Source organism: Chelonus insularis, unplaced genomic scaffold, assembly GCF_013357705.1.
Source record: "Chelonus insularis isolate UGA/USDA-ARS -01 unplaced genomic scaffold, ASM1335770v1 contig_317_pilon, whole genome shotgun sequence".
Classification (NCBI taxonomy): domain Eukaryota; kingdom Metazoa; phylum Arthropoda; class Insecta; order Hymenoptera; family Braconidae; genus Chelonus; species Chelonus insularis.
In genome coordinates, this window is record NW_023276487.1 from 660,437 (window position 1) to 686,769 (window position 26,333).

The following is a 26,333-nucleotide window of genomic DNA, read 5'->3' on the forward strand; positions in this document are numbered from 1 at the left end:
AAATTACTTGAAAATTCAAGTAAAACTCTTACCAAATTGTGTTTTATTTATTAACATGATTCTAGGAGTTTGCATGAATATCATTGATAATAAAATCAATTATTTTAAAGACATATTTGTATATATATATACACAGTCTGCAATGAAAAATCATTCTAATACATATTTTACATTGCAAAAGCCTACAGATTGCACGCAGGTCACAAACTCACATATGGCGTGACTTTCTTACCTATATGAATCATTGGATTTTACGATAAAAAAACTTCATGTTCTTTTTTAACGTATGCAAAATCGTATACAGAAACGTGAAAAAAATTCCAGCTAGTTATTTATAAATATAGTTACAGTTTATACTGACTGACAATAATAAACAAAGACAGAATCATAAGATTTATCTGAATTAAATGCTTCACCATTGAACGTACTTGAAATCTTTCAGGCTATTTTAAATGTAGTTGTATTATATTATTCTATTAGTTATGTACACGATAGATACTCGGACACATCAGAGTCACGTCACATCATCACTGATAATTTTGTTCGGCCTTTGGATAATTGAGAAAAAATGATTTTATCACTTATATCTTTATCAAAACATACACAAGAGTGTTAATATAATGTGTATTCTACATTAAATAAATGAAATTGAATTAATTATTAGCAAAATTATTGTCATTTAATATTTAAAGCTATAATTTTCTTGAGCCGCAATCATGCTATTAAGCAACATCTATTTAAAGATAATGGTTTAATATTGAATTGATTGAGTGAATTTTCAAGTTCATACTTGGCTAGATAAAATAGTTCGGAATGTTCATGAGTGTCGGATAAGTGTCTTTGAAGACAGAGAGTGAATGTTGAGAGTTAGCAGAGCGGTAAACTCGCTCATCATTGTTTGATGTAGTTGCGGTGGTGTCGCAGGTCTGGAACGAGTAGCGGAAGAGTTGATGGGCCGTAGGAGATGGAAGCAATACCAGGACACCCTGTACAGCAGCACTCGGAGCGAATCAGCCACGCAGCCACATCACCGGCTTTATCCAACGCTCTCGACAACCTGCAATTTGGCAGCCGGGAGTTTGAGTCAGGTTGGTCATCACCAAGCATCCTCGGGTCCAAGTCCAACAGCAACAACAACACCCGAATCCATAGTTGCGAAACAACAACTAACCAATCACAAGAACGACGAATTACGTCTCAAGCCTGGAGACATCAAGACAGAAGTCGAGGCTGCTACGGAGGAGAACGGTACTCGCTTGGAGTCTCTGCAGCACGGGCAAGTCCTTGCCAATCTAAAACAGCACCAGAGACAACGAAAGGAAGACGAAGACGAAGGGAAAAACGAGAACGGCGAAAACGATCAGGAGGGTGGAGAAAAAAGGCTCAAACTAGACGAGAACTCGGTGAGAACGACAATCAGTCCACTGAGGGAGAACGATACGTGCAGAAAAAACGAGTCAACGGATACGGAAGATATCAAGGTGAGATTCAGTTCATGTCATTTCTTTCTATTAATAGACTGAAATATATTTCATATTTTTTATTTTCTAATTATTGTACAGATAAACATAGTGTAAAATGTATTTATCTGTGGTAATAATTTTTATTGAATGAAATAGGAAAAACCAACGGAAGCTGGTCTAGAACGAGTACAAGTGACTCCAGGTTTACTGAGAGTGAAAAAAGAAGAAGAGCTTCAGGAGTTGCCGCAACAGGTGAACTGTGGAGGAGAAACGACGAGAAGTGTGGTAGATACTGGAACAAACAGACTAGCAATCAGTGTCAAAGAGCAACCAACAGACTGTCCTACACTTCACTTTCATCGGCGAGCAAGTCCACCACCCGAGGACTGGAAGCCATTGGACAAGTGTTACCTCTGTCTAGATGGAAAACTGCCTCACGACGACCAGCCGCCGCTTGTGAGTTTTCTAACTCATCATCGATTTATATCTCATTCAGCTATTTTCGTCTTTGATGTTACCAATGAAACTTTAATAGAAAGTTTTGTTAAATATTTATCAACTCATGTATCTTTAAGCAAGATCTTGAAATTTCGATGCATTGCTTTTTTAGAGTCCTCAAAGTGAGAGTAGCAGTAGTTCGCGATCTGCAGAGTCACCAATGTCAGTACAAGTTGATCCGATGGCAGCCTCAGTGGTTGCTGCCGCACTTAGCGGTACATATCCAACCTTACTGCCACAGTGGTGCTTACCTCCGAGGGAAACACCTCTCGTGGGTGTTCAGATACATCAAGAGACCGGCCAGATAGCCGATCAGCCACTTGATCTCTCGGCTAAACCGAAAAACTCTCAGGTTCATTTTTTTTTTCTCTACCTTAATATATAAATTTTTATTAGAAAAAAAAAAGAGAATAATTAAATCAATATATTCATGATAAATTTATGTTTCCGTTTTACATGATAAATTAATGCATTTATTATTATTTCATTCTTGTTTTTATTTGTTTTAACTTTTTATCAATTTCGTGATAATAGAACGAACATTTTTTATTCATTTTTAATTATAGATAAATATTTGATAAGTTTATAAAATTTTTAATCAACAATAATGCTTTTAAAATTGTTTTTAGGATAACAACATATCCATGTTGGAACAACAGAAAATACCTCTGAGAATGCCAACGGGGTTAGATCCCAAGAGTATCTTTGCGTGAGTACTTATTTATTTCCGTCTTTTTGAATTTATGTAGGCAAAAAAAAATGATTTAATTCAAGTCCTAGTATGTGTATGCATATGTATGTGTATATATTTCCTATCGACAGCTGTCAAAGACATGTTTGTTTGTCCCTTGTCCTCGAATCGTCTTTCCCTTCTATATCCTTTATGAAAGCATCCTTACGATGTATTTGCATTCAATTTCAAGTACATGCAGTAAAAGCAAAGATAAGAAAAAGTTTGATCGGATTCAATCATCTGGATATATTGTAACGTTCTGCATTACAAATTTTTTGTAGCATTTGTTGAGTTATTTCTCCAATATTTGTTTTTAAAAAAAAATTATTAATAAAATAATATTCGGATAAATTGTTGGATATAAAGCTTAACTTTTGAAAAAAGAAGTAGAATATTTTATATAATCATTCAAGTTGAATAAATTTTGATGGATTTAAAAACATAAATTAAAATAAAAATATCAGTATTGAAAGTAATAAATAAAAGACAAATTATATTGAAAATACAGCGTGCATTACCCTCATGTTTTTGCAGTTCTCATACAGATCTTTTTGCGCGTAAAATTTTTTATCATTTTCTATTATTAGTTACACCGTAATCTACACCTCTTGACTCAACAAAAGAGTGAAAGAATTGTTGCAGTCGGCAAATAAGAAAGAGAGAAAATGCAAGCTGCCTTAAAGTCACGGTTAGATAAGATTGCGACAAAAGAGTGTCTTTCACCTCGAATTTTGTTCGAAATACCCATTTGAGAAGTTTTGCTCTCATTGTCTATCTTATGTATACATATATTTGAATATAGGGAACCACTGGTACAAACAGAAATATCAGTTTCTGACGAAATACATTTCAAGTTCATTCACTCGACAATTGATCATGGGTGGGTGTCTCGATATCGCAAGCGAAATGCAAAGTTTACCAAACTAAATGCACTTTTATCAGCTCGGATTTTGACTCGGGCATTAACCAGAAAGGCCAATGACCTAACGTTATGTCTTGAACGTTGAGCGAAAGCAACAGGAGACTTTTAATTGGCCCGGAACAGAATTTATACACTTAATCTTATCAAAGTTTGTTTTGTCCAAATATATTTTGTTCTACACCTTAATACTTATCTTTGCTTTCACTACATGTTGATATTAATCATTTAAATATACAGTGATGGCTTATTGATAAATTCACAACTGACACCTCTGTTTGAACAATTCTCCAATTCAATTATTGACATTTCAAAAGTTTTATCATTATCGACTGTTTATTTTTCGAATAATAGTAAAAACTAAAAACTGTATATTTCAATTAACAGCTCGTCTTATCGCGCCAAACCAAGATTGACAGGTCCAATTGGTGCTGGTGGTGTGCCTGTGGTGGGTAGCGGAAGGAGAACATATACTGAAGAAGAACTTCAAGCTGCGCTCAGAGATATTCAAAGCGGTAAACTTGGCACCAGAAGGGCGGCTGTGATTTATGGAATACCAAGGAGCACACTTCGCAACAAGGTCTACAAACTTGCAATGGAACGTGAAAGGGATGCGTCCCTGACAAGCACCCACTCACACCCCCACGAGTCCGGTGCCCCAGCATCCGCCACCACCACCATCACCACCACAACAACAACAACAACAACACCAACTACACCAAATACGACCCAAAATGCCTCTGCAACCACTCCGCCCGCGCAAGTGGACGAGGTAGGTTTTGGGGACAAAAGAACGAACATTTTTTCACGACAATACTTTCGAGAAAAAGATCATATAGAAAAGAGATTTGTGAGATCTTATATACCGGTATCCTAAAAGTGTGAGAGTATCTTTTTTCAAGCTTTTATCAGGTTAATAATAAATAAAAATATGTTTTTTTGTACTGTTTACATAAAAACATATTCATTTATATATATATAAACGACTTTTAATAGAAATAATTGAAAATTTTCAATTAATTCTCGATTGAAATAAAACAGTGATAGGGAGAGAGATGTTGAATTCACGGTCAAAACGGTTACGCGTTCAAATTGTTTTCAATCTTTTAATTAAATTGGATCAATCAACAGTAAAATGTAATGTTTTTTTTGTTCATTTTATTCTTTTAAATGGTTTTGGTTAGGAAGAGCGAATAGAGCTTCCCCAAAACATACCTCTGGCATGGCGATTCAAGAGCCCGTGTAGACATAATATTCGAGCATACCAGGAAAAATAGTTATATTAAGTAATCAAAAATAATCGAGTATAAAAAACTTTGTCGGAAAAATCAATTCAAGAATAAATACATTCAATGTCTAAACGGGATTAAATAAAATTGCCGTGACGCTGAATAGTTGTCCTATGTCTTTGCATGGGCTATGTATTTTTTTTTTCTATCATGTCATCACTATTTGTAGTTAATGTTTGACCATTTAGCGGTGTTACAAGAATTAATGAGGTAAGTTTTTGGGAAGATACCGCGAGAGTAATACAACTAATTAGCTAATAATATTATTAATAAATTATTAAAGAAAAAAAGTAATTTAAATAATGAAGCTCTTCACACTTTTCTTTTATATATGATAATCGTTAAATATTTCTTTTTAAATACACTAAAAATATAATTGTTGATTAAATTTTTTTAACGATTAATTAAATACTCAGTGAGTCACGTATTAAAGATGTCAAAGTGGTTCTCGCATTGTTTAGACAATCATTTTAAGCGCATGCATAATGAAAACTAAAATTCTCGAGGTATAGTTGTAATACTTAGCAGTATTCAATGCTAATAAATTAGTTGTCTTATTTAGAGTCGATAAATTATTAACAATGAATACTGTAATTATTAGTATATACTTTATATATGTTTTTGATATGAATGACTGACATAACTGTTATAATTTATATACATTGTGCAATTTATTTACTTTGTTTTTCTTTCAACTTTTAAATGGTCCCAGATGTGTTATAAAAGAACCTGTTCTATCTTAGTGAATTCCTGCATGTTGCTTGATTACTGTGCACTCAATTAGAACATTTGATATCAGCTACATGTCTGACAACACATAAATACATATATTTATACATAAATACTCAACAAATTACCGTAAACAATATCAATTTATGAAAAATATAACACATAAAAAAAAGAAAGGAAAGTGAATAAATATGAATAAGTGCATACTGATGGAATACCAAGTTTTTTTTTTTAATATGTTTAATAAAAAAATTTTTCAATAACTAATATAATAATAAATCAAGTTATCATGGAATGATGTAATTTAAAATTTACATGTATGAATATAAAAGCTTGATAATCCATATTTATACACTTTAATAAATTATCTCAGTTAATTTAAGTAAAAATGTGAAATAATAATGTTAATGATATAATTATGAGAGTATTTATATTAAAAAATAAGCTCATAGTGAGTAGAAGACGCTAGATTGAATATTTTTAACAGGCAGAGGACAAGGAGTTATCGGGAGCTGAAGAGGAGAAAGAAGTAGAGAAAGCCTTACTGAAGCCTTTGCTTTCAATTGAGGATCTTGTGAGGTTCTCAGCACTGGAAGCCAGTAGTGGGGAATCTCTAAGGACTCTGCTTCAACGAGGACAAGACACAGGGACAGAATGGCCCGGTTTTGAGCACGCTAACATTGGGCCTTACATCCAAAAGATGTTAGCAGCGGCTGCACCATTCAAGGGTAAGTTTTTAGTTCTTTTATTTACCTGGTATTCGCGTCAGTTCGATCGAAGCCGGAAGTGGATTTAGGTCGTGTCCACCCGAGTGTTGCTTGCCTTTGGCACTTGCACTCGACCATTTCATGGCACACGATGACTGCAACCGCAACACTGTAAGTCTTCGAGAATCAATAGAAGCCAGTCCAGTTCAATTCTCCTTCATGTTATCTGTGAATTACAACAATGTATGCTATTTTTGACTAATACAAAAATTTCATTTTTACAGGTTTAGAAACTCAAGATTATAGAATACCCGAAGTCATGAAGCGACTTATGAGTGAAGACAAGAGATTAAATAAAGATGTTAATGGAGACCAAGCCCTTCCACATCAACTTCCCCACTCTCATTTGCTTCAATCATCGCAAACTCAACAATCACAGTCACAACAACAAAGGTTACCCATGACAAATGATGATTTTAATCCAAGCTTAGAAGATGAAGCGAGTGACAGTGCTCAGGGCAGAGCCATACTCAAGATTCCGTCCTATAAACCAGCGAGCACACCAGGCTCAAGTAAAAATGGGGAACCGACCTCAGCTGCATTCGCTCAAAGCTTTGCTGCTGCTTCCAGCGCTGCAGCTAGTCCTGGACTTTTAGAGAGAGCAAGTCCAGCGTTTTCAGGCACGAGTAGTCCGACGAATTCCTTAGTTGGTAAAGCAGTCAACTTCCGTGATGTTATTGCAAAGAGCATTAGTTCTAAATTTCAAGAAGGTCAGTCCAATTTACCAGGACAAACCTCAGTTCCTGGCCAGACGTCAGCTTCGATGCTCAGTGAAACGAATCCTTTTAAACGAGGACGATACACTCCACCTCAGCCACAGTCTCAACAACAGCAACAACCAAAGCCACAATCACAAGAAAATAAATCGAAACCAGTTTCCGGTGGCAAGGGTACAAGGCCAAAACGGGGCAAATATAGAAATTATGATAGAGATAGTCTCGTAGAAGCTGTTCGAGCTGTACAAAGAGGAGAGATGAGCGTGCACAGAGCGGGAAGCTATTATGGTGTACCACATTCCACTTTAGAATATAAAGTTAAAGAGAGACATCTCATGCGACCACGGAAAAGGTAAATATTGATTAAAACATTTTTTTTATTGAATATAAAAACAAGTAATACATATGAGTACTTTTTTTTATGTAACAGGGACCAGAAACCACCAGATGATAAAGCGAAAGAGCCCGCAGCTGCACCAGCAGCATTACGACCGGGTATTCAAGATAAAAAACCTCCTCTGAAAACTCAAAAACCTTTTACTCCTGGTCCAGGAAGCATTCCAAGCCCAAATGGTCTCAAAATTTCACCTTTTCTAGAAGGCATGCCACATTTACCATTTCCACATCCCTTTAATTTTTGGGGTCCAACACCATTCATGCCTTCGCCTTTTATTCCTGGAGCATCGAACGTACCAACGATGCTTCCAGAACAGTATTTTGCACCCCAAAGAATGAGAGGATTACAAGAACAACAGAGGAGCGCGATAGTGCAACAACAACAGCAGCATCAATCACAAAGGGAGAGGGAAGGCTCTGCATCCGAACCTGGAACGTCAACTCCTCGGGGTTCGTCGATAGTAAAAACAACCCGAGAGTTTGCTGAAAGTCTTTATGACGGTAGTGGTGCAAATGGAAGTTTTTTAGACAATTTAATTAGGTCGAGTCTTGAAACTGGCATTCCGAGAGATCAAAGATCATCGGCTGACGGAAATCAAGCAACAACTACCCCTGGACAGCATCATTCTGAAGGAGGTAAAGCTCTTATAGATCAACTTTGTCGGAATTCTAGGAGGACACCATTGCCACGAACTACTCAAGATAGCAGTGAAGACGAAAGCTATCGAGGTGCATCAACGAGATCGCTACCAGAAAGACCTGAAAGGGTACCTACAGTTGATCTCAGTCCTTCACCAACGGATAGAGCAAGAACCGATGATCAAAGCAGTGATCGATTAACATCACCACCTACACCAATGTCAGTATCAAGAACTGGCAGTCGAGATGAAGACACACGAGACTCTAGGGTAGATCGAGGTAGCAGAGAACGTGAGGTTCATAATGGTAATCAAGAAGATCGTGAGCCTAGAAAGACACTTAGTTTGCAACAGCAACTAAATCATTACTCGGACATACACAATCTCTATTCTGTATCAACTGACAAAAAAAGTGCCTGTGATAGTAAGCTTATAGTAGACCAGAAAACTCAGCAACATTCACAACAGCTGGTTGTACAATTGCAAAGAAGCTATAATGCTAGTGGTGTTAATAACAGATCAACTGAAGTTAATCAACAAAACAACTCTCAATCATCAACTCAGCCTGTCCAGGAGCCACGTGGAGCTGTACTCAGCATGGAAGACTCCGTAGAGCAGTAGACAAAGTCAGTATCTTCTCGTTAACAAAACAAAACAAGAGTATACAGTTACATTACAGTAACAACACAGTTGAATCCTATTAATCCTCATTCCTAAAAATTTTACATTTTTATGATAATACAATCTGTGCACCTGAATGAAATTGATCGCGTCGCGTCTTATCTTTATCTCCTCCACCACCTACATTCTTCAATGATTTACTCAAAATTTTAATTCTGATCAAGAATTTTTTTATATCATCCAAAAGCTCATTTGGTTTTTAAGACATTCATGATCATAGTTAATTAAAATCCCGCGTGTAATTATTACATACCTTAGCTTCAGGAATTCATTTAACCTTTGCAAATAAGATTATCCCCTGAAGATAATGGGAAGATTAGTTATAGAAACTGAGACTAAAAAAAAGTCGTACAATCACAAGTTGTACGTTTCAACAATCCACTTAAAACCTGATGATTCCAAAAGTAATACGCCACGTTTGGTCGTGAATTCAAGTCGTTACACTTGACGCCAATAATTCACTCAACGTGACATGACTTTTTCGACCTTGGTGATTAGGGAAATGCATTGAACATCATTATTACGATTAACCGTGAACCTAATTACATGAGTTATATACACTTTTACACACGTGGGAAAAAAAATCTCTTATGCAGACAAATATATACATGCAAACAATGAAAAAAAAAGAAACATTGACACACTACAAATTTATACAAAAAAAAAACTGATACAAAAACGCGCGCACTAAACCTATACCCGCACACTCACTCATTTAATACATGAATTGAACCTATAAGCACACATGGTTCATTAATTATTATATTATACTGTAATAATATTAATATGAAGGGCAGGTGAAAAAAAACAAAAAAAAACAAAAATTAACACAACGTATTTTTATCCTCTATCAGTGTAAAATTACCTAACATTACTTACCTATGATTAATATTACTTAACTATCAAAAAACAGCATAATTATATAAGAATAATATATTATATATAACATATATTTTTGATCATTACGAAGTATGCAAATAGTAAAAAAAAAAAAGAATAAATAAAAAGCCAAGATTTTTATTGGCGCGCACGATTTAAAAAGAGAGCGTGAAAGAAAGAAATAGAAAAATTTAACAAAAACATAATACGTTTTCACATGGCGACAATATTCTATTAAACTTTAATTCTTTTTGGGGAAAACGTTCTGTCATGAACATAGATAAGAATTTTTTAAAAGTTATAGGTTTATAGTCAAATTAATAATCTCGTCCCGCCAGTGTGTAATACGATTATTATTCATCATTAAACGACACGATTCGATTGTTTACTTATTAGTGGAATTTATTGACCACTATTAAAAAAAAAAAAAAAAATTATGTTCAATTGAACAATTGAATATGAATTAAATAAAAATAAAAATTGATTGTTTATTTAATAAGTCATATTTATATTTATAAATAAATAAAAGAAAATATAAATTAATTAAATGATTATAACAATGCATTCTCAGGAATTTCGTTAGTTGTTTAATGATGAATTATTAATCGTTCTATTTGCAGTGTCGCACTGTGAATAATTAAAGAAATTAAATGAAATAATAGGAAGATAATGAAATAAAAAAATGAAAAATTAGGTGAATTTAAAAAAAAAAAAAATTAAATAAAATATTAGAAAAAAAAATAAGTTACCAAATGCACTCTCTATGCGGGTCTTTTATCAACGGTTTCTATTAAATCCGACTTTTTTAATATGATGAAGAAACTTTTCTACCATAACCGTGGCAGTGTAGTGTTCTTCAATGAACTATAGACTCTTCTTATTGTCGGATGACTCGCTAGAGCACGTGAAAACGATTGCAATGGATCAAAAAAGATAAAAATAAAGTAGAATAAAGCGCCCATAAAAATAATGTTTGAAACTAGCACGATCGATCGGTATCATTTCACGTCCTTTGAATCGTACAAGAAATAGTTGAAACCGACAGATATCAAATGATAATGTTCTTTAAATGCTTTTCAGTCTCAAAAAATAAATCCCATCATTTTTTACGCGATTTAAAAGACAATGAATAATACAAAACGAACTATCTACAATACACATTCTACAATTAATCCTCATTATATATACATATAAATATAATACGAAATATCCAACTGCTCATTTTTTCAATTCATTTTCATAAATATATTTTTAGTAATTAAACATGTGCATTTAAATTCATTATGGACAACGGGAGAAGTAAAGACAATGAGAAGAAAGTAAATGAAAAGAAAAATAATCACACATACATACATAACAGAAATTATTGGTAAATAAAATTTTTAATGTTCCTTTGGACCAAACTTTTAATGCAAGAATAAAAAATAACAAAAATTGTAAAGAATAAATTACCTTAACGATTAGAGTGCGTGTATTATCGCCACTATGATATTGTACATGCAAATGAACGTAAGAAATTCAGTGGAAGAGCCATTTTTTTTATACATATTAAACAAAAAAAAAAAAATTATATATATTATATATATATAAAGAAAATTAATTACGCACTCATTATATGACTCTTATACGACTGAAACTCTTGGCTGTATATAATGTGAGGCATGTATATGTTCGGTGTTAAAAAAAATTTCTTATTAACGAAAAAAAAAAAAAAAAAAAAAAAATTATATTACGAAAAAAACGTATTAAACAAGGCTAACTTTATCTTGGTGTTTTGGAACTAAACTAAATTTACATATTTAAGCAAAAGAAAAAATATTAAAATTCCAAGTTATCGAGTGTAAACGTTAAGGTCTCTTTTAGGGTTAAAATCGAAGCACGGGAGAGCAAGCACTAATTATGATTGTGTGTAAACGTAATTAAAAGAACCTACTACCTACTTCGTCACCCTTTAACCAGTGTCCCCCAAACATCCTTTTTAAATGAACGCGACTACGGTAAAATTATAAAATGACTTTGGTGTAAATTACTCTTGGATACATTTATATCTTCTGAATGTTCATTAACCGCGCGCGAATTAAAAAAAAATTTCTTAACTTCAATCTTCTCTCCCTCATTGAATATATTTCATTCTAATTCATCTTTCTAAATTCATTGTAATCCGAGTTCAAATTTTATCAAATCAATTTTAACATAAGATGTGAATAATTCAAAAAAAAAAAAAAACTACTATTATATCAATCACATACCTTAAATTTTAATTTATTCATTAATTTTCAATATATACAATTACGATTCATTGCGACGAACGATACAGTCTTTGTATTTAATCAATAAAAGAGGTGTCGGATTTTTGACGGTCGACGTGTTTCTAAAAAAATAAAATAATTTTAGTTATTTATGCTGGTGCTGCATTCTTGAGATTTCACGTTAAATTATTATTGACTATTTATAAAATAATAATAGTTAGCTACAATTTGTCATTTTGTTAAATAAAAAAAGTTTATTTAGAGATGAGCACCGGCAGGAAAGACGCAATCAATTACTGATACACATAAGAGATGGAATTTTACATTGAATTATTTTGAATTGATAATTAATTTAAAAAATTGTGCAATAAAATCAAAATATTTCATTATTAATAATTATAAAAAAATATATAAAAAAATTTTGATGATTTAAATTATGATAAAAATTTATTTAAATTGTTAATTTTTGAAGAGAGAAAAAAAATGAAAATTCAATCTCTGTGTAATCGTATACGATGCGTCAATGATCCAGCGTGATGAATTAGTTAATGAGAAGGGCAAAGTTTTAAGATTAAATGAAAATATATTATATTAAAATATCTGTGATGTAAAAAAGTAACAAAATTTTGATGTATATTTTTCACAAACATATTATAACCTGCTAGTGTATATGTATAAGATTACCGATACTATATTGTATAATTACGATGCGAAAAAGATAATTAAAAAACAAAAATACAATTGCGAGGTTTACACAGGTGGTCGGATAGAATCAAGATGGCGATAATTAAATGGAAAATCGGATTGAAAGAATCCCGGCTTCATTTTTCTAATTAAATAGCACGAATGTGAAATAAATAAATTAAGTTTAGATTATATTATCATTTGAACAAGTTGCCAAAATCATAAATATAAATTTAGTCGTGATAGTTTTCAGCTGATTAAAATAATTAATTAAATAATATGTACGGGAAATGCAATCCGATTGGCCCTGAAACGGCTCAATGTCAGCTACCTCACAATACTATCACGTTCGGTACGGTTAATGCATGATATTCAAGTATTGAGATGATTTGAGACACCTCTGAATCAAGTTCTATAACAGCTATTTATGAATAAACTCAAATTTATTGCTCAATAATTATTTTCTCAAAGATAAAAAAAAAAGTAAAAAATATAATGAAAAATAATTTATATTTGTTGTGGAGGTACATAAAAATCATATCTTATTCAAACTCATGTTTTGCTGTTTAAAACATGTCCATTAAAGTGTCTTCAGGATCATCATTGATACTTGAACCCGCGAAGAAGAGGATAGGGGGTGTGAGAATGGTCTAAACAGTTCCAAATTGTGCCTAAGTTTTAAAGTTACATTTTTATGATCACACACAGTAATAAACATATAATATGATGTAGAAGCAAACATTTAGTTTCAACGATAATATATTTATAAGAAAGATTTTTAAAAATAGATTAAAAAAATGCAGTGAATGGATTAGATATGCGAGAAAAAGGTAAAGTTTACAGAATAGTAAATGGCTGAAGAATAATGAAATTAAAGAAAAAAAAAATATAACAAAATAATACCTCCTGCGTTTTAGGGCCATTCCGATTGCCATCTTGAGTTCTAATTTACGTTTCGTTATGTCGAATAAGTGCAATTAGGTACACAGTGAACAACACAAACACGTCGAGAGGATCGTAGGGACGATTAAAAATACTTTTGTGTCGTAGTTAATGATATAAAAAAATTAAAAAATATTTAACAAAAAAAAAAGAAAAAACTGTTACGCGCTAGGTTACCGTTTTTTAAAAATTCTATTTTCAATTTATGCATTCTCGAATGTTGGGATTTTCGTGATCAACGAAGTGCTGGCCTGTCGTCCATAGACATACATACACAAACCTCAATGAAAGCCACGAAGTCTAAAAATGACGTACAACCGACATTAATTCAATATTTTTAACATTTTCAGTCATTTTCCTACGACATCATCATCATCGTCATCATCACTTATAAACTCTTTCAAAGTTTTAATCCATTATTGAACTGACTTTGATCTCAGATGAAATGTAAACATTCCAAAAAATATCAAATGACCATATTATTATATAGATAAATTTTGCAAAAAATAAAATATAATTTTTTTGATTAATAAAATAAAGGTTAAAATCAAATGAGTTTATATTGATAATAATGATGTGACTAGAAAAAAAACAACAAAACCTATATTAACTGAAAAATGTTAAAATTCATAAAACTGATGCCAATATAATCTCGCAAGATATACTTTTAAAATTGTTTTATCTCTCATCGGCCGGTTGTAGTCCTCGTACCTTCCAATTGGCTTTAATTCGTAATTCTAAGTTTTAGTCATGCAATGACTCTAAAAGGCGCAGCTCGCTCGACCATGTATACGCTGTGACGATCGATATCGATCGAGAGATAGACATGAAGAGAATATCATGATTTAATTATGAACTAATGTCAGTTACGTCATAATATATTTGAGCGCGAGAATGACAACACGGGGAAAACCACATATGCAAACCTGTCCACCGAGTTTTTAAACTATTTTTAATTCTAAAATTTATTTTCAAAATTATCTTTATCATTTTCTTATATAGATAATTCATTATTAATTATTCATTGATTAATAAAATAATCGGGGAAGAAAAAGTTTATTTTAACACGGTGGAAAGAGTTAATGCAGTGGCTAAGCCTAGTTTGAATATGTTAGTGTTAAGTATTGGAAAAAAAGGATCTTGGTACTACATATTTAGGACCAGGAAGTACTAATAGCGTGGCGCTTTAGTTGTTTATACATAATATATCGTGTTTTTCTATTCTATCACTATTATTAGCCCGACCTCTGCATTTTTTTTTATCAATCGGATAATCTATTAACAAGATACAAAAAAAAAAAAAAAGAGAAAAGAAAAGAATAATAGAAAAAAAAGTATATATTTGATTTCACGAGCTGTGGTAAAATTATTAAGTATCAAACTACAGCGGACCAAGATTCTCAGTAGATTTGGTGCTAGTAAAATTTTTTTTCTTACTAAATAATTACGACGATCATTCCAATTAAAAAATATAATACAAATATGTAAATATTTTATTAGAATATCATAGAAATATATAAATATATATATATCTTTATTGATAAATTGGTTTTTTGATAGTAAATTAAATATGCTCGTTCATAATTTTTTTCCAAAAAAAAACTAAAATAACTAAAAAAAAAAAAAAATGAATATGTTTCTATATTTAAAAAAAAGAAAAAAAATAACAAAAAACGATAGTTATATAAAAATGAAGGTATACAATGTAAAGGTCGGGCTCTTCATACTACAAAAATGAAAAAAATATATTACTGCTCGAAAAAAAAAAAAAAATTAATAACTAAACTATTGTAATAAATATCCGGAAACCAAACTCTCCCTACCGTATTGCAAAACTACTGTAATATTCCAAAACTATACTTATCCACATGCCACCCAGTAAAGTACCTCCCTTGCGCAATTGCTCCCTACAGTTTGATAAGTTCACACAATAATCACATTATTACGAACACACGCAATAGAATACACTGGAATACAACACTCATACACAGTTTTGAAGTATATACACTTCTACCAACAGTCTGCTCTCTACAGCTTGTATTTTGATAATACAGCATCCAGGTACCAGGTCGTCTCCTTACAGTTTAAAAGCTAAGCGTCTATTTTTATAACACTTACAATGAAAAATATCACGAATTAACTATGATTGATAAATATTTATTTAAAAGATAGACTTTAACATCAATATGACACACTTTTAGAGAGTGTAATGATGATCATCAGCTGATATTTTCCCTATAGAATACTTGACCAATGAGATTGCATATCACATGTAGCTTGATAAAACGTAGAAAGAGGGAAAATAGACAAATGTGTCAAAGTTAAATTCGTGATGATTTTTGTTGTGGTTAAAATTGGCGCGATGCTACGTATTTAACGTCGATTGCAAACTCATCGACGTCACAATGCAACAATAAAACCGGCTACAACACATACGAACAATAGACATTAACCGGCATGCTTACAAAACTATATACAAATTGACATTGTTTTAACTGTTTAATAAAAACAGTGACAATACATAGAATGTACAGCTACGCCGCGTTCAAACCATGAATACAAATGCATACTATGTACAATTAATACGTCATATCCAGCAGCGATTGAGCAAAGTAAAAATTTCAAGTAAATAAAACAATAAGTAAATAATGCAAAATAATAATAATAGTAATGTGGATCGTTCTATCTTTAACAATTGCTCGTCATATTTATATAAGATGGAACGAATGTCCCCTTAAATCAAAACCTGCAGTCAGCACAGAAATAAACAATAAGTGCAGAGAAACAAAATATACTAATTAATATAATATACAGAAAAAGGTATATATATAAAATATACAAATATTATATGAACGTAATATTAACATATTAAAAAAAAAAAGTATATTATTAATTACGGAAAAAAGTACTATATTATTATAATAATTATTATTGAATTTAAAATTAAAATAAAACAAAGTAACATTCCAACCGTCAATGTGCCACACGATTTTTTATAATCTCTTGAAAAAAAAAACCAACAAAAAAAAATGAATTAAATAATAATGATAATATTACAATTGTCGTAATCGTCGAGTTATAATGGCAAAGCGGGAGAGAGAGAAATTCCGTGAGATCTGTGAATTTTGCTAGAAAAATGAGATAACGAGCAGAGAGAAAATAACGTGTTCGACGTAGCCCCTGCGGGAGGAATGGATTGGAAAAAGTTTTATTGTATGAAAAATTCCTATAGTTAAAGATGATTGAGTAGATAGTATGAAAAATATACTTTTTGCTCCCGCTTGGACAAACTCCTCTCTTCTCGTTCATGCTTTTTATATATATATATATCTATATATATTTGCCGGAGGAGCATTATTATAGTTCTAACTTTATCTTCAAATACATTCCTTCTTATAAAACTTACACTCTAATACTGCAGACCAAACATTTTGGACACTTTCAAAGCGAAAATATTACATTTTCATATACTAAGATTATCATTATTATTATTACTATTATTATGATTATGATTATTATTACCATTATTATTATAGATGAAAAAAAAAAGAAAAGAAATTCCAATAGACTAATTAATATTCAGCATTAAGCGATGTGAGAGGAGCGACGATCACAATTGTTAATTATCTTTGTTCATTATAAAATAAATATACAAGTGTTTTATTTACTTTTTTTTATCATTTGTAGAATGTTTTATTTCTACTTATTAGCGAAACCGATGTAGACAATGAATCCGTAGGAAAAATAGAATAACAAGTGAGGGCATTACCAATTCACAGTTCGAAAGTTAACAGTTAATTATGCATTAAAGATTGAATTATAAAATGGAATTTACAGTGTACACGCGAGGTGCAACGCGACTAATAGAATATAAAGACCAATAGTAGAGTTCTTACGTCGAATACCTATATCCTATTACCCGATTCTTTCCGCCACAATATCTCATATACAAACTGTCTATAATTCATTAATAATAGTTAACAAAAACAAAACATACAGGCAAATATTTAAAAAAAACAAATCCGCATACACTGATAAACAGTTCTCAAAATCATCATCATTTAAAACAATCATTATAGTTTGCTAATTATTATATCTATGGTTTTAATAATTATTATCGTAAAATTAAGTATAATAGATATAAGGATACATTCACTAATGATACTGATTCATTATTGCGTATAATTACTACTTCGATCATCATTGATTAATTACAGAAGTGGCACGAGTGACTAATTATTGTTGTAACGAATATATGTGCGCGAATGTGCAAAATAAATACGAGTATACTGTAGAATTAAATGGTGGTTTCACAATGAGCCAAAATATTCTACAAATCTTCAAAAAAAAGTTCAATCGAAAATTTAGTATACAGATTAGACATTCGTTTACGAAAAAAATTTTACTAAAATTTTATGTATACAAGCATAAACGTGTACATTAAGCGATATCCAACTGAAAAGAACAAATAATATGTATATATATTTAATAATATGTATACATAAATATATATAAATATATATATAATGTATAAATAATATGTATATGTGAATGAGAATGACAAAAATAGGGAATGATTACTTGAGATGGTGTTCTATTGTGTAATATATATGTGTAAACAGCATTTATATTTAACACATTTACATAACAAGACATGATTCAAAAAAAAAAACCCTAACGAAAGACGGACTATTTACTGTATACGTATACGTGAACGTAAAAAAAGAAAAAAACGTGCACTCATATACTTATATAGACTGTTAAACAATATTTAAAAAAGAAACAAAAACGTCTGTCCGCGGATATGATTATTAAAATAATTGTTTTCATTTTATCATTTTTTTTTTTAATATTATTTTATTTTTTTATTCTTCATTCAAATAAATTTTTTTCAATAATTTTTCCATAAAAGATTGAAATTAAATTAATTTTTTCCTGAAAAACAAAGTGCGATTGTGCAATTTATTTTATGGTAGATTTAACAATTATCAATTATGCCAATTAATAATTATATATTGATATACCGATGTTCATTTGTTTTAAATGTATTTAATAATTTCTTGTAACAAATTTCCATTTATTTATACTTGCATTAATTCTTATGATGTACTTATACTCGCTCATAAAACTAAAAGACGCTTAATCTTTTCATCAGGTTTAAATAAAAAAGAAAATAATTTTTTTACGTACAATTTTTTATTTGATAATTTCTATATAAATCGACATAATAAATTTTATATAAAATCCAATCAAAAGTTGAATGTGTTCATGCAATTAATATAAACGAGATGAAAACATAAATAATACGAAATAATTCATTCCAAAAATAAAACAAAAACTCTTTCAGTAAATTAAACAAATAAAGAAGTTTTTAACGATTTATTTACAAATTACGGTCTAAATTTTGCACGTAATTAACCAAATATTCATGGTAACTTATAGATATATTTTTTTTTTCTTGCAAAATTTGAAATAAGGGCCGATAGGGTGCAATCGACAATTAATATCATCACATATCCTTAAAAGAGGTGTTTTTATTTATAATTATAAACAAACCTCATTATTTGTTACTAAGGACCCATGTGTATCCATATTTATTCATAATCACACAACAGACGTAACTCGATCTAGTGTGCACTGATTTATCTTATTTCTTGTCATAATTATAAAACCTCAATCTTTTTAATCTTGTCGTTAATATCAATATGTAAAAGGAAGATTTTTTTATAAGCCAGTCACCACACATATACATCGGTATAAAGAAAAAAAAAATGATCAACTAAACGACTTGTAGATTTGATTTTTTTTTCGTCTTATTATAATCTTCTAATCTGTTGTAAAGCTTTTTTTTCAAGTACAATATAAATAAGGCATAACTTTACCTCTGTTAATAAATTATTAGTCGTTTTTTAAATCGAAATAATTTTTATATTTTTTATCAAGTTCATTTTTTTAATTTTAATACGAGTTTCATTTTTATTCCATTAATTAGTAATATTATAATTATTATAATTTTTATAATTATTAACATTATAATTTTATTTTATTATTTTTATTATTATTATTTTTTTTTTTCGTTAATAACTCTTAGACGTCATTTTATTGGTCTCGACAAATGGCTCTCCAGGACTTGCGCAAGGCCTCAAGTGTAATTGATAATAATCTCAATATCATGAATGGCACTTGCAATCTTCAAGCTGTTCTCGGAGTATCTGATCATCTTTGTCCCTTTCAACCCACCCACCCACCGCTCACCGTAGATGTTATTATTTGTCCATACTTCTTCCTCACGTGGAGGATATTGTATGTAAGTTTATTGTTTCATTTGTAAATTATACTTATGCAAATAATTATGCATTAGAGAAACAAATTTACATTCGAATATAGTGTTTTATACATGTACATCTAAGTAGTTAGAAAACGTCAAAAAATATTTTTTATATTCTATATAAAATTGCAATTATTATTTAATAAAATAAATCTTAATAAATAAAAAGAAATATTCAGTTATTTAGAGGTAATAATCACTCATGTCATGATTAATTATATGATTATTATTTTTATTAGTAACATATTATTATTATTATTATTTGTATTTTTTAGTAAATGATTTATGCCACCGATCATTGATCATTATATTTACTGACACTTATTATTTTTTAAACGTAATACTTTTTACATAATATTAACAATTGACAAATAAAATAATATACAAAACTATTGCGCCTCTAATATACATTTGTAGAATTTTTATTCTATTTTGGTGCCCCAAGTTCAAGTAAGACAGAAACCGATATCCAACTGTGTACGTATATACATATATATATATATATATATATGTATTTCAAACAATTAATTGAGTGAAAAAAAAAAACATGCGGACGGACTTTTACAAGAACGTTACAGTCTGATGACAGATATCTTCAGATTACAATATCAAAAAAGAATAAAATAAATAACTGATGAACAATACATAACTATTTCTACATAAAAACTCATTCACATACACAATAATACATGAAAACTAAACCGAAGTAATTGCAAATTAATATATTGATACATTTTGCAGAAATGAATTGTAAGAAGAGGTTTTATTGATGATACGAATTTTTCTTTGTATAACAAATACAACATATTTTTAATTATTTTATATTTTCTAAGGGATAATAAATAATAAATGTAAATTGTACAGACCAAGTGAAACACCTTTAGGATAATGGAAAAAAATAGATTGTAAAGTTATCTTTTAATTTTTGAGTATTGTTATACTTTCGTTGAAATGTTTTTTTTTTATGAGTATAATATCGTGAATTTATACACGACTGTATACGATTGTCATAAGACATTAATTAGAGTTAAATTTATTATAAAAGTTACAGAAATGCGTCGACGAATGTGTAAGTGAATTTTCCAAATTATTTCGTGATATGCACTTTCACAAAGTCACTGCGAAAACTAAGATATGCAATTGTTATGGAAGATATGCGATTGGATAATTATTCTTATTTTATTATTCATTTGATAATTATTTTTAAAATTATCATTAATATTATTAACAAAAAAAAAAATTTTTAATAACTAGATAAAGAATTAGTAAATAATTGAATAATTTCTAATCGCATATTATACCGACGCCGTAGTAAAATGTGGTTCACAATTTAAACATGTGATACGCCGACCTTTAAGGGTTAAAACCCCTTTAATACGGCGGCGCATTTTTAAACATTTTTTGAACGTAAGATGCTCTTTTTGTTAATGATTGATTGTTGTCAAAATGGTTGTGAGGTTATTACTATTGAAATATGTTGATAATAAAGATAAACACGCGATTTTGGCGAATTTCTCTTCGTACTTCTGTGAATAAGAGAGATCCGCATGAATTGTGTTCAATAAATAGGATTTTGCGAGGAAAAATAAATAATTTTTTATTCATATGTAAAATTAAAAATCATTTATCTGATTAGTTGAATTGAAAAAAAAAGAATATTGAATTAAATAATAAGGAAAGAAAAACGTTAAAAATAATCCTCGCATTTCCTAAAAAAATATACAACTGGCATTGAAATATATAGAATTTAATTCCATGTGCTAAGCACGACTTTCCTCTCATTTTACAAATGAGAACAATGTTGATCTCGATCTTTATGAATCGTGGGACTAATGTAAATGAGACTGATATACCAGTATTCATGAAAAAAAAAAATTATAAAGTGAAAATTTGTAACGCCTTAATTAGATTAAATTTGTGCCCATGGTTTACCAAGTGGCGCTAAAACGAAATTTTCTCAATTGGCTGTTAATTATTGAATTATTGGAGATAAACGAATGTTACGGTAATACCTATCAACACCATAACAATTTATTTATCGATCAAAATAATTATGTATTAGAATATTTTAATTACAACAAATATTTATCTCCAATACATAAAGATAGTGAGACTATATTAATTTAATTAAGTAGAATCAAATAATAATTGGTAATAAAAAAATGCCAGTTGTCGAAAAATAATTAATAAGATGGAATATTTGAGAATGAAAATAAGAAACAAAATTCATAATATGGCGATTAAATAAAACATGTGGGTAAATAAATTATCAGGATATGACAAGATGTAATAAAACTAAAAGAAAACATAAAAAAAAGTCTAAGATTGAAAGTAAGCTAAATGGAGGAACGTAGAGAATTTCAGCGACTCGCGAGTATAATGTGAAGAATAAATTTTCTGATATACTTTTATGCTATAATACTTAATGTATGCGAACCATACTACGACGTGTATACGCATTGTATAAAAAAATGGATAAAAAAAACTTGACGGCACGATTTTACAATAAGTAACAATAGTTTTCCCTGACACGTACACACGATTTAATACACGTACAAACCATTTGAAACAGAAAAATGTATGAATATAATGTTTGCAGTTAGGTGGGACCAAAAATGACTTTATATCTGTATGTGCATATCCAAGCAACGTGTAATTTAATTAATTAATTATCCCATTAAACATTGCTAAGCAAAAGAATCCATAGCTAGCGGTTAAAGACGATGATGAATGGTTCACGAATAATTAGGCTATTAGGTTTGTCTATTAATACATAATTTTATGATATAACAATTATTAACTTTACTATCTTTATATTATTATTATTAATTTTTATCATTATTATTATCATTGTTTTATTATAAATTTATTAATTATTAATGATAATCATATTATTATTATTATTTAAATGCCGTTTTAAGACACGATGATTATCTATAGATATCAAGTAAGACAGTACGTATCTATAAATATTAATTATTTTTAATTATTATTATCATTATGAAACATTTTGTTGTATTATTTTCAATAAAAATCTCTGGAAAATATTAATTTTTTTTTTAGTTCAAGTTTTTTATGTTGTAATGTATTTTTATAAAATAAGTTTTGAGTTTATTAAAATAAGGGCTTCCGAAATTGGATTTCAATCGAACTTAATCAAATAGGAAATTAAATTTTTAATTATGTAAGACTGTTGCTTATGATGTAGATGAATCCAAATAACGAAGCCTTTTTGTTCATCATAAAAAAGTTTATATTTATAAATTATGTTAATAATTCCCAACTAATTTTAGTTGAAGATATTTTTTTATAATTTGTAGCGCGTATACGATTGCTCTCTACGGAAATCCTCACCCTACCCGCCCTGAAGAACTCGATGATCCTCGAAATCCTCTTGAAAATTTTTTGATGAAAATAAAAATATAAAAAAATTATAATTACTCACTTTACGAGTTTTGTAAACTCGATAAGTGTTCGAGTGCATAATAAATGAATATGACAGAGAACTGAGAGTCACTTAAGCATTTTTAAAAGATGAGAATTAAAAAAAAAAAAATGAAAATTAGTTGTAAAATAATAATACACGCGCGTACACTCATGATACACACATGTACTAGGTAAGTTCATACTGCGTATTGCCTTTTTGACTTCGGTGTGAAAATATAATAAGTAAATCAAGCAGGCTCGAGCGATTACGAATTTTACTACTCGTGACTATAATTGATGAATTTACTAACTAATGAGAATAATAATTACTATTATTAATGTATTATAAAATTATTCAACTGGTGAAATTGATTCAATTATGTGCTTTCCAATTCTATATGTATAATTGTAATAGATGAAGCCAATTCGTGATATTTATTCTCGATATTGATCTCGATCTTGGAACTCCTTGTTGTCAATCTGTGATTCGTATCTGTATGCTTTCGTTACATTAACTTATAATCGATATTGTAAACATCGAGTCTAAGATCCACGCGAATATCAAAGAAACTCATACACTTGAATCAATTTAATAGTTGAATAAAAAAATGTAATTACTATGAATAGAAGATAATTTTACAATAAAAGTCTCGTTAGTAAAAATTCGTTGTCGTGCACCGACCAGCTTGTATCTGTTTCATGTTTTTCAATATTTGTAATTTATCGATAAAATTATAAAGGTATCAATACATAACAGTCTAAAGTGTGCGCTACTCCACGTAACATTATTATATATAAAGTAAAAGTATACATTATATATATACAAAAAAAGTATAATATATATATTATACACACATTGGGATTGGTGAGAATATACGGTTTTTTCGCTTTGGAGTGTTATTTTCTGAAAATATTAAACAAAATATGGAAAAAAATTAATAAAATCGATTTGAAAAAAAAATTTATCTCTCTATTTTCTTATTTAATCATTATTTATTACATCTATCAAATCATTTTAATATTCATCTAAAGTATTACTCAACATCTTGCAAGATATTACAATCTTAAAGTGGTTTGATTGTTTTCTGAGAACCTACTCTAATTCAGTGTATATTTTTAGATTTTTTTAGTTAATTTGCACTGGATATTTATCAATGTTTTTTTAAAAAAAAATAAATAATAGCTATACTCAAGGTATTGCCACTAATTGGCTGGCAGAAAAATTAATTCAATTCAAGGTAAATTTATTCAATATTTACATTTTTATTTGTGATTTAAATAGTTTTTTTCAGGTTGAAATTTATGGTATAATTTTTTCCTTGAATTCATGTTTTTTTTTTTAACATCATTAAATTTAAAAACGCAAAAAAGATCTATAAAAATATTCAAGCAATTTACTTATTGTGTACTTAAATAGTTATTCCACTTTAATTAATGAACCCCACTCTTGGCATTTGATTAACTGAATTTTTTTTCCTTTGAAATTTTCATTTAATTCTATAAATTTTTCTAAATGAGAAAACTGTTGAGATGATCTTCCTAATTGTCCATATTTATTTGATCCACACCCAAATAGTATTCCATTTTCTATTAAGAAATACAGAATAATGCATTATTCATCAAAATAAAAAAGTATTTGTTTTCATATATAACTTTTCAAGTTCAATAATATAATACCTGACAGACACATGGTAAAAGCATTGCCACACTGAATACTTTCCATTTTTATATCTAATGGTTTTCCTTTTTTATCTGTAAAATCTACGACTGTTGGAATGGCAATAATCTTCCCTTCACTAATTATTCCAAGTTCTCCATTAGTATTCCATCCCCAGGTATATACATCTCCCTTTAAAAGATTAAGCTTTGCATAAAAAAAATTTAATAAATTACATTAACTTACTTCTGATGTAATTACTCCACTATGCCAACCACCTGCAGATACTTTCATAATATTAAGACCAGCTAATGCCTCAATCAATCTTGGTTCATCACAGTCTTCTAAATCACCATGTCCTAATTGACCTCTACTGTAAAAATTAAACTCAACTTCACTCATAATTACAAATATCATTGTTACATACTTTAATGTATTGTTCACAACTACTAATGTATCAATACTTAATTAAGTAAAATGTTCAGTTAAATCAAACCTGCCTGATCCCATTGAATAAAGAGTTCCATTATCAGCTAACAATATAGTATGCTCAAATCCACAAGCAATATCGATAAACTTAACTCTTTTGGGCATTTCAACTAAATTGGGAATATTGAAAACTCTTCCTACAGAATTATTATTTTTAAATTTATTTATTTTATATTATAAGATTCTCAAACTCACCTAAATTAGTTAAAGCTATTACACTGTGATATCCTTCTATTTTCATTACATACTCTAATTCATTGTTAACGTTTTGTACCATAAAATCTTTTATTTTCTTCCAAATGTTCTCATAAACATTATACTGCCAAATTTCTCTTTCATTAGTTATAAATGTTATCATTGTTTTCCCAGCAATAGCAGAGCAAAGCCTAAATCATAAAATTTAATTCACATAATTTGCTCTATAAATTATAATGCATTTAAACTGAACTTACTTTTTCGAAGGAAATCCGGGAATAGTTAATAATTCAGTTTTGTAATTTCCATTAATATTTCCTGATATAAATACAGCATTCTTTTGCCATACTAAAAAATAATTCCAACTAATTGTTAAATCAATAATATCATCAAATTCTATTTGAGAATATTTATCAATCACAGGATATTCTAATGATGCAGTTGAAATGATGGATGGACTGACATTTAGTCCGGAGTAGTAAAACATTTTTGGACATTGTTAATAGTCTGCTGTTTCAATAAATTCACATACAATGTCAACAATGAACTTGTCTCTAATAACATCTCGAAATCGAGTGCAGTTTTTTTATTCGATACATCGAAAGTAAGTACCTGAAGTTAGTAAAGATTAAGATTAAAAGCTCCATCGTATTCT

General features: G+C 29.6%; 2 protein-coding genes across 10 annotated transcripts in view; one reads left to right on the plus strand and one right to left on the minus strand.

Moving 5' to 3' along the window:
- Eip93F (Ecdysone-induced protein 93F) overlaps positions 1 to 21,786 on the plus strand; it is a 53,902-nt gene extending 32,116 nt beyond the window's left edge. For 6 of the 7 annotated variants that reach the window (XM_035080986.1, XM_035080987.1, XM_035080991.1 and 3 more), the window contains 9 exons: positions 925 to 1,481; positions 1,620 to 1,919; positions 2,074 to 2,313; positions 2,591 to 2,670; positions 4,001 to 4,385; positions 6,119 to 6,359; positions 6,623 to 7,466; positions 7,545 to 8,774; positions 19,675 to 21,786. In XM_035080986.1, the coding sequence (XP_034936877.1) occupies positions 925 to 1,481; positions 1,620 to 1,919; positions 2,074 to 2,313; positions 2,591 to 2,670; positions 4,001 to 4,385; positions 6,119 to 6,359; positions 6,623 to 7,466; positions 7,545 to 8,769 (3,872 nt within the window). In that variant the 3' untranslated portion in view covers positions 8,770 to 8,774; positions 19,675 to 21,786. Of the gene's footprint in view, positions 1 to 907; positions 1,482 to 1,619; positions 1,920 to 2,073; positions 2,314 to 2,590; positions 2,671 to 4,000; positions 4,386 to 6,118; positions 6,360 to 6,622; positions 7,467 to 7,544; positions 8,775 to 19,674 lie in introns of all 7 variants that reach the window. The other variant, XM_035080990.1, reaches the window with a different exon arrangement.
- Positions 21,787 to 24,331: 2,545 nt separating this feature from the next.
- On the minus strand, positions 24,332 to 26,237 carry LOC118065605 (protein RCC2 homolog). Of its 3 annotated transcripts, none has more exons than XM_035081006.1 (6): positions 25,936 to 26,237; positions 25,679 to 25,869; positions 25,491 to 25,593; positions 25,241 to 25,367; positions 25,015 to 25,186; positions 24,332 to 24,924 (listed from the first exon to the last, which is right to left on the minus strand). In XM_035081006.1, exons 1-6 carry the CDS (start codon positions 26,163 to 26,165, stop codon positions 24,755 to 24,757), a joined length of 993 nt encoding a protein of 330 aa, XP_034936897.1. In that variant the 5' UTR covers positions 26,166 to 26,237; the 3' UTR covers positions 24,332 to 24,754. The 3 variants fall into 3 exon arrangements, with proteins under 3 accessions (XP_034936897.1, XP_034936896.1, XP_034936895.1); XM_035081005.1 differs by having other exon boundaries at positions 24,333 to 24,924; positions 25,241 to 25,364; positions 25,491 to 25,620; positions 25,936 to 26,236; XM_035081004.1 differs by having other exon boundaries at positions 24,334 to 24,924; positions 25,491 to 25,620; positions 25,936 to 26,236.
- Positions 26,238 to 26,333: the final 96 nt, after the last annotated feature.

Bases quoted from the DNA above. Each gene is read 5' to 3' on its own strand.
- LOC118065605 (XM_035081004.1), bottom strand. From the start codon at position 26,165: ATGTTTTACTACTCCGGACTAAATGTCAGTCCATCCATCATTTCAACT. The intron at 25,368-25,490 runs GTTTGATTTAAC...TAATTTTTACAG, and splicing joins TATTCAATGGGATCAGGCAG to TAGAGGTCAATTAGGACATG. The intron at 25,187-25,240 runs GTAAGTTAATGT...AATCTTTTAAAG, and splicing joins GTGGAGTAATTACATCAGAA to GGAGATGTATATACCTGGGG.